This window comes from Sycon ciliatum, chromosome 1 (genome assembly GCF_964019385.1).
Source record: "Sycon ciliatum chromosome 1, ocSycCili1.1, whole genome shotgun sequence".
Lineage (NCBI taxonomy): Eukaryota > Metazoa > Porifera > Calcarea > Leucosolenida > Sycettidae > Sycon > Sycon ciliatum.
Window position 1 is genome coordinate 30,738,432 of NC_088643.1, and position 9,536 is coordinate 30,747,967.

Sequence of the window (9,536 nt, forward strand, 5' to 3'; positions counted from 1 at the left end):
ATGGGACCATTCCTAAGGACACCACATGCACTCGCACACACCACACAAAACGAAACTACTAACGTGCACCGTCCAAAACATTTATACTTTACTAGCAATGTCGACATAGGAGAAGTAATTTATAACAACGTGACAATAGCACACAGCATGTCATTACCATGCATTACTAAATTCAAGTCAATTGAGACGAACAAGTCAACAGGTGAACATGCATCACAAAGTTACCTATCTGGAAGAGATCAGATTGTATCTCGAACTCCTACAAAATATACAGTTACATCTACATTGTACTTCAAATGTACCTAGCTACATGATTGTCCAGTGTACACATGGACCTCAAGTAAACTGAAAGCAATGCGAACAAAATCTCAGATGTATGTGAAAAAGTATCATTGTTCCGAATAAGAACACTTACAATGTACTCTCAAAACTAGTCTAATTACTAGTGCCCCTTGGTCAAGGATGTTTGCGGCCAACGTTAACGCCAAAGCAGCAGCGAATCAGCTAACTTCCGTACCGCCCAATAGGCAACACTAACACCAAAATGCAAAGACATATTCCTGGAACTGCAAGTAAATCTGACACAAAACGTTCTATCATTCCACGGAGAAAGCTCCTTCCGATCTTGTTCGACCCTTCATTCATATGACAGCTGATTGGAACCTTCCTCCTCCCTTGACCATGTTTACCTTATTTGTCTACAACTAGGCACGTGGCATGTATGAACTATAATAAACACATGGTGCGTCGTGCATTATGGCTGATTGTATGCCCTAGTGCGTAGCCCTCGGTCGTGCACCGTAGCCCGCGGGCCTGCGGCCCTTGGGCTACGGTGCACGACCTCGGGCTACGCACTAGGGCATAAATCAGCCATAATGCCCTCCGTACCATGTGTTATTATATACATCATTCTTTGTACTATATTCTAGTTTGGCTGATTGCACATATTGCACCACTGTTTGTAATATAGAAATAATCCTTACGCATTCTTGCCACTGTATACTTTTGATCACATAATGTAGCATATATAAGGAGCTGTTTTGCTAACATTCATCCTCGATTCTCGGGGAGCTCACTACTCCTCTCGATTCTCGGGGAGCTCACTACTCCTCTCGATTCGGAGAGAGTCACTCCGACTCTCTCCTGCTTTGGTCTTTTGACTCTACACACTTGATCTTTCGATCTAGTACTGCAATGGTTCAAATAAACACTGTTCAAGTGGAATCAGAAACCTGTCGTTCTATGTGAGCTAGCAACTTGGATGGCGACTATATTGGTCGTCTACCTGGGTAGCCACTAGACTGATCTAAGCCAAGTCACAAACCCGCCGAGCGCGGCCATGACATTTGGGGCTGTGACCAGGATCCAAGTTGCGTCTTGCTGTTGCTCCGGCAGAGTAGTCGTAACTCGGTGTGCACTGGTCCATGCTGAACTCTGAGCTCTTGTTTACTCGAGCACGCAGAGGTGTGAATTTGATGTCGATTTCACGAGGCTGCATGCAGTTCTCAAGTGGATTCGGAAGCGAACTGTTTTGTTCTGTTCTGGCCTTGGTCCGTTCAGTTGAACACTCTGTCTGAGTGCGTGCACATGGAACGTAGACTCGTTCTGTTCTGTATACATGTAGCTGTTGCTATCAGTTGGCGTGCCAACTAATTACTTACTTGCTCCGGAAGACCTGGCGAAAGTCGGTCATGCCGCTGACAAGAGTTTCGACTCCTGCACCACTTGTTGGTCGGAGGTATGTGTCAGATGCACTCGCTTTGCGGTGTGGACGGTGCATTGTTCGAACCCACAGAGGTTCTTGCAAGGACGTGCAGTGAGGAAACTCTGCTGTTTTGTCAGCGCTTGCACAGAAACTGCTCGAGAAGCGAAATGCTTTTAGGCTTTTTGAGTCGTCTTGCAGTGGCAGGATCGATGACTGCATGAAGCTTAGCTTCTACGTTGCCCTCAGCTGCAGTTGAGGAGTGTTGCTGTTCTTTTTGAACTTTGACGGTTCAAAAACAGTCAAGAGGACTATGTCCTTGTCGTGTGACGGAGTCACGAAGCCAGATTTCGAAACTGGGCGCACCAGTTGAGATGCTGGCTGAAACGATGATACAGTAACAAGTTCTGCAGAGAGCTTGAACAACTGCTGATTTGAGTTCGTTGATGCGGATCTCGAATGTTTTGATTGGAGTGTGATGGAAATCACTAGTGAGCTGATGCCCACCTGAAACCAGCATTTCTGTGTTGGACGATGCCTGTTTGGTGTCGGATATGTCGCGACGTCCGCAACCTGTGGTGTTTCGTCACGTACTGAGTATGATGTTGGTTACTGGTTCTGACATTGGACGCGATGTGCTGTCCCAATTCCTTGCGAGATCATTTCGGGTGATGGAGCATTGCATTTTCTGATGTCGTTCCGCCAAGCCATGATGGTGATGGCAAACGAGAGCACGTTCTTCGCTTGCGGAGGTGTGAAGTGATACTCCCTTTTCGGAGGTGACGGTTAACGCCGTGCTAGACAAGTCGGAAGGGTTGCCGACCTGTGCCTTGACGATACCTGATGGGTGTTTTCAAGGAATGAATGATGTCATGATGGCGCATGCGCTAGTGAGCCCTACGGTGGATGGTGTTCCCGTACGGGTGTTGAATTACTCTGACGAGGCTGTGGCTCTAGAGAGGGCAATGCAGATTGGTCGGTTAGAACCAATATCTGAGGTCATGAGCATCGTGACCGAAGACACTCTGGCTGATGGCCAGGGAGAGGAATCAGTTCAAATAGCTGAGACGGAGGACTCTCTCGGGGTCTGGAAGCAGTTGCGCATTGGCGCAAGATGTCCGGTTGTGGACCCCCGGAAAGGTTGGAAGAGGACGAACTCATCCATGGAACCTTTGAGGTTGGGCGAGGACGAACTCGACCCTGGAGCCTGTAGGTTGGACGAGCTGGACTCGATCCTGGAGCCTAGGTGTGTGGACGAGCTGGGACTCGGACCTGGAACACACGGAAGTGGGGGTCGGAAGAGATGGTAATGAGACATCTCTGGGACAATCTGGTATCTCCTGCGAGGAGATCCACTGCTTGCAAGCCTTAGTGCTTCGGTATCGAGATGCGTTCGCTTTGAACCCATCTGAGTTTGATCGCACTTCGGTGCTACACTACAAAATTGAGACACGTGATCGTGGTCCTGTTGCACAGGCTACTAGGCGTATGCCATTGTGTCTGTCCTTGCTGGCAGCAATGAACCTACCGTGGAAGTCTTGGCGAGGTCGCCAAGGTCTTTTGTAATGGGTGGAGTGTGGGTGGAACCGATTCGTGGACACCACCAAATCTATGAAATGGCTCCTGGAGCTCTGCAGCAGTTTTGTACTGAACCGGATACCTACGTGGTAGAAGGGTGTGTCGACCACACGTTATGGCCTATGGTTTACATTCATCTGAGATGACACGAAATGGCGAACTGTCATACGTATACGCTTTGCGTGAAGATTTGCTACGTGCATTTAGTTGTACATGACAAGCTGCGTGTTGATCATCAGCACCAGGCTCATCTCTACGATAGTGGAGCAGTACCAGTTTCATTTGAAGTTGGAATTTTTTTTTGATGGAAATGTCCCTCCTGTGGAGCCACATTTCGTACTCTATGCCCGTACCTGTTGCGGTGCAGAACCCGTTGGCTTGGCCAACGAGAGCTAGGCGGTTACCGTCACGACTCGCTGACTTTAATGTTAGTTGAGATCACGGGGACGTGATTCTTGAGAGGCCGGGGAATTGTCATGACCCGGATCAGACTCGTCGTGAAAGCGACCATGCATTGAGATTCAGCAGCCAAAAGCTGGGCTCCGAAATATTCTAGAGTTCTGTAAGAACCATGATTAGTCCCGCGAAGGATTTGGCACTTTCGTTAGTTGAGCAATCATGGCTTACAACTCGTGGCCTCGAGTCACAAGTGTTGTCGTACGGCGGCTACACCTTCAGTACAAGTCGTCAGCATTGTACTCACTACACTGTTGAGCTTGAGGGGACCCTGCTTAGTCCTGCAAGGGAGCTGATACCTTTGTTAGTCGAGCAAGCAAGGCCCCTCTTCTCGCGTCGTACGATGTAAAGGGTCCTGCAAGTGCTTCGCGCACTGCGGACTCCATTATCCCTTTTTGGGAGAGGTCACGGCTTGACCGTGAAGCACCCTACGGGGTAATGAGAGGGAAGAGCCTACGGGCAGGAGATGAAGGGTGGTGACCAACGACCAAGGCAGCGTACGGAGGCGGCGTGCTCTAGCTGCAGCAACAGGCCCGTCGCACGAAGAGCCTCGGAGTCCTTTCATGTAATGTGGGTGAGCGAGCTCCCCGTATTGATTGATCATTCTTTGTACTATATTCTAGTTTGGCTGATTGCACATATTGCACCACTGTTTGTAATATAGAAATAATCCTTACGCATTCTTGCCACTGTATACTTTTGATCACATAATGTAGCATATATAAGGAGCTGTTTTGCTAACATTCATCCTCGATTCTCGGGGAGCTCACTACTCCTCTCGATTCTCGGGGAGCTCACTACTCCTCTCGATTCGGAGAGAGTCACTCCGACTCTCTCCTGCTTTGGTCTTTTGACTCTACACACTTGATCTTTCGATCTAGTACTGCAATGGTTCAAATAAACACTGTTCAAGTGGAATCAGAAACCTGTCGTTCTATGTGAGCTAGCAACTTGGATGGCGACTATATTGGTCGTCTACCTGGGTAGCCACTAGACTGATCTAAGCCAAGTCACAAACCCGCCAAGCGCGGCCATGACATCTGTACCAGTGCCAGCGACAGACAGTCAGTGCTAGCAGTGCAGACGTCGTTGCACGGTCCAGCTCAGCTGGCTCGAAACTGAACAAATAAAAGTTACCGGTAGTTCATGCAGATTATTACGGCGATCAATGATCAAGTACTGAAGTAGTTTACTTTGAAGGTGGAGAATCATAGCGACTATTATAATATCGGTCTTCACATTTGGCGGTTCCTGCATGTAGAAATAACAAGTCTTATACAAAAATATAAGTATCGACCTCGCCCACTATCCGTTGGCCAGGTTACCTGGTTGGGTGCTCTCACGTCAATCACCATGGTGAACACTAGAAATGGAGGGATGAAATTCCACAATTATTTTCTGACTTTGACTTTAGCTGTGTTTGTTTGCCACGCTCAGTTCGTCCAGTCGAATGCCAGCACTGACAGCAGCAGCGGCAAGAAGCGCAGTGGTGTGGAGCTGCAGGATGTAGTTGCTGCTGTTGCGACAGCAAGAATTCACGATCACTCAGCGTCACAATCAGCCGCACTGTTGTCCGAGAACATGGGGGACAACATGACTTCGGACCCAAAGCAAAGCGTCCAAAAGAAGAAAGCTATTTTTGGACACGAGCGGCGCAATGATTTCAACTTTGCTCCAGGCTTCACCAACATCAATCATGGCAGCTTTGGCGCTACTCCGAAGTCAGTGGTGGCGAACCAGCGACAGCACTACGACCAGATGGAGGCCAAGCCAGACGAGTTCCTGAGGGTTGGATACAAATTGATTGTGAATGACATCCGTAGCAGGTTGGCCACGTATGTACATGCCGAGCCTGACGATGTTGTGCTGGTGGAGAATGCTAGTGGTGGTGTGAATGCTGTACTCCGTGCACTTCAGTACACTCTAGAGAAAGATGACGTGGTGGCGGTGCTTAGCTCAGCATACCCAATGGTATCCAATACACTGGATTACCTGTCTAAAGAGAAGGGCTTTGTCGTACAAGTGGTCGATGTTAGCTTTCCCGTTGGCAGCGAAGCGGATTTCTTTGCTGTCGCTGAAAAGCTACTTGCCACAGTTGCGCCAGAGAAGTTGAAAATCTTCGTCGTGTCGCACATCACGTCAGTGCCTGCTGTGATCGTGCCCATTGCCGAGATGGCGAGAATTCTGAAAGCTCGCGTTCCTGCCCTGGATATTGTTGTGGACGGTGCACATGCCCTTGGACAAATCTCCCTGAACATCTTAGAGTATGAAAATGCAGGAATAAACTATTACGTGTCCAATGGCCACAAGTGGCTCTACTCTCCGAAAGGTACAGGTTTCCTGTGGGCAAGCAAAAGAGCTCAGACTGGCATAGTGCCCACGGTCATCTCCAGTGAAGGACTGGCATCGTTTGTTCACGGCTTCCTGTACACGGGAACGCGTGACTACACAGCATTCTGTGCCATGGGTGCAGCTCTAGACTATCGAAACGGCCTGGGCGACGTCGAGATCAGGGTCTACATGCACCAGCTAGCTGCTACTACAGGTGCACTACTGGCCAACATGTGGAAGACGAGAACGGCCGCGCCGGACGATATGTTTGCTGCTATGGTCGACATTGAGCTGCCCACCGGCGATGGAAACAAGGCTGCAGAGATTGCCTCCGTCTTCGTCAGCAAATACAACATGTACATTGTCGTATATCAGATGAAGGGCACCGAGCCACCACAGTACTGGACTCGCCTATCAGCGCAAATCTACTTGGAGGTGATTGACTTTGAGCGGGTGGGGCAGCTGGTGTTGGAGATCATCCAGCAGCCTTCTCAAAATGGTATTGCCTTTGAAGCCGTGCCAATCAAGCCTTAGAGAGGCATTTAGCAGTAAGTTTTGCAGGACTGCGCAGCAAGGTGTTACGCTAACGCCAGGTCGAACCCTCAGATTATTAATTTGATAATGCACTTCCAAATTTATTTCTATAGAATGTTGAGTTCCTTTATTTCAATTATATTTAAAAGAATGTCTTCATTAGTGTAAGTAGAAAGGAAAAGGACATATGGAAACGAGTTAATTAATGTGTGAATTATTTTGATTTGCAGCGAAGAGACCACTTGGATTGAAGATGGTGTGTGTGCAAGGTTTTCCATATTTTTTAAGAACTTTTCAAAATTGTACAGAAATTACCTTGACCATGAAGCAAGCACCGTCTGACTAAATGCTTGGGACTGGTTGGAGCGAATATCCCCGGTTATAGGTAGCATCCCCGTTCTCGAATTGTCGACTTGAGTAGTAAGTGGCAAGCCCTTCGTACACCAGCAAATCAATGTGTAGACGAGCGACACGCCTATTTGCAGATGCCATGGTATACGGTAGAAGTCAGTCAGCCCAGCTGAATTTGAATTCACATTCACTATTTTAAACCGATAAAACATGGCATAATGTGAAGTTTCACCGCACGTACTCTGCAGTCTGGACTGACTCACTCCATTTCCATAGCTCTGCAGTCTGGACTGACTCACTCCATTTCCATAGCTCGCCATTGTTACTGTAGCTGGGATAATTCCGTCGTGGTATTGCAGGGTCATAGCATCCGGTCTGGTCGGACCTTGTTTCGGAAACGTAGACCCACGCAATTCCGGCAAAACAGGGTGCTGTATAAATAATGTTCATTTCCAGTCAAGGATCCCATTTGGACGACTCCTGAATACCGGTGTCACAGCCCTGTATTGAGAGAGGTTCCAGACTGTCCAGTAGAGTGATCAAATCAATTGATATTAATAGTACAGTACATGTATACAGGATTACCAGTCCCTCTAGACAGCTGGAATTGTCCTCGCAGCGGGCATGATGTGAAATGCCACTAGCAATACTGGTGCGCACAAAGATTTAAAAGGTGTCAGTTGCCCAGCTCCCTATACATGTACCCAAGAGTACTCTTGATGTAGCGGTTACATGTCATGTGGTCCCATTCCCTAGCTCCTGAATGTGACGATTTGTCTGTACAGCTGTACGTTGTCATCACTTGTAAATTGTAACTCACCCCATCACATGCACAGGCTGACCAAAATACTTTATACAAGTCATGTTAACTACTAGACTGTAGTAGTTTTCTTCTTCTGGAAAAGCAGGCAGTGTGACACAGCCCTGGCATGTTTCAAAGCAGGCAGTGACACAGCCGTTGCATGTTTCAAGTGTGGCCACAAGTAAAATACGAAGTTCATTGCACTCTCACTCTGCTGTAGATTGAAAACAAAGTGTAGAATCCGTTGGTAAAAGCCAGACTGTGACGATCTAATAAGATGATTGCTTTGATGGGCTTGTACATTTAGTATAAAAGTAAAATATAAAAGCAGAGGAAATCGAATGCAGTAGAGGACATTCAGACTAGGATGAGTTTCATGTTACACCAAGTGCAAGTATGTATTTTTAAAATAGATTGAAGAGCACATTACACGCATTGCAGATATCACACCACAATAGCCAAGACTATTGTTAAAAAATCATCCGCGCACAAAATAGCCAACGCAACACATTCTGGCATAGGGAGAGGAATAAAATCGAAGCCGATGCAGCCACTTATACACACTATGTCAGACTTTGCCAGCATTACACAACTCATGCTGGTGCAAGGGATAGTTTCGAATTTGAATTTTCTGCTAGTGACCACATACTTGTGAAGGGAGGTGCTCAGCTGCTAGATGGGAATGTGTCTGTTTCGCAACTGCTAGGTGGGGATCAGCATCTGTTTCGCAACTGTACAGTGACGCCTCATCATATGTACGCATACGCACACACTGTACAGTGTACAGTGTGCACTACTACTAGTACTAGCCACGCAGGCACGGTATGAAGAAACGGCAGCTGCAGCCTTGACTAGTACTAGTGGAGTCTTCTTGTCTGCTTGTTCAGATCCTCAACTTTGCCGTCTAGTGTTCTCACCCTGCCGGACATACGTTCGATTTGGTCGTTCTGATCTTGCAGTGTTTGCCCCATGTCTTGACCCAAGTTTTTGAGGACGCCCAGTGTGTCAGACATCACACTAAGGTTTTCATCCACCTCTTGATCCTTGGCATTGCGATAGTTCCTTCGCTGTTCCTGCTGCTGCATAGTGCGATGTGAAGAGCCAGCTGATTGTGATACTCGGTCAGCACCGGATGAGTGCGAACTGGTGGCTTTTGCCTGCGAACTGCTGACAGTGGATGGAGTGGTGGATAGTTTATCGGTCGTGAACCAGTTTACCACACCGCCAAATACACTGCGAATCTGACGAATGGTCCGTTGTGATGTTCTCAGATCCTCATCGATGTCGTCCAAACGCCTTTCAGCTCGTGACAGCTTTTCACCTTGCTCGTCCAGTTCCACCGCAGTATCAATTCCCATTCGGTGTGCCTCCTCAAGTCTCTGGCGAGAGCGTCTTGTGCTATCCAGCATCTGGTCGTCCAGTTGGTCCATCCGCTGCTCATAGTATTCCCGTGAATAGTCTCCGCCCGACATGATGCGTAAGACCTACCTGGATACAATTGGATAAAAGGGAGCAAGAGCCGAGGCTTGTACCAATGCAACACATTCACTAAAGTTTTCGAAAAGCGTCAAAGAAAAAACATTTGGCTTGTGGAAAACGCGACGTCTGCTGCCAACTCGACTACCTACTCCCAATGTTGCTGGAATATTATGTTCCTAGTGGACAACACGAATAAAGCCGATCAGGAATTAGCCGAACATGGAGGAGCTGAACTTGAAGCGATAACAAAGCAAGCTACACCAGGATATGGAAGTCTGCTTCACAAACATGTTGTTTTGTTTC

General features: G+C 47.7%; 2 protein-coding genes across 2 annotated transcripts; one reads left to right on the forward strand and one right to left on the reverse strand.

Moving 5' to 3' along the window:
* Positions 1-5,039: 5,039 nt before the first annotated feature.
* LOC135822549 (uncharacterized) lies at positions 5,040-6,932 on the forward strand. Its single transcript, XM_065335353.1, has one exon. The coding sequence runs from the start codon at positions 5,090-5,092 to the stop codon at positions 6,599-6,601; it is 1,512 nt and encodes a 503-aa protein (XP_065191425.1). The 5' UTR covers positions 5,040-5,089; the 3' UTR covers positions 6,602-6,932.
* An 885-nt stretch (positions 6,933-7,817) lies between these two features.
* LOC135822570 (soluble NSF attachment protein 29-like) lies at positions 7,818-9,486 on the reverse strand. The gene has a single exon (XM_065335375.1). The coding sequence runs from the start codon at positions 9,224-9,226 to the stop codon at positions 8,612-8,614; it is 615 nt and encodes a 204-aa protein (XP_065191447.1). The 5' UTR covers positions 9,227-9,486; the 3' UTR covers positions 7,818-8,611.
* Positions 9,487-9,536: the final 50 nt, after the last annotated feature.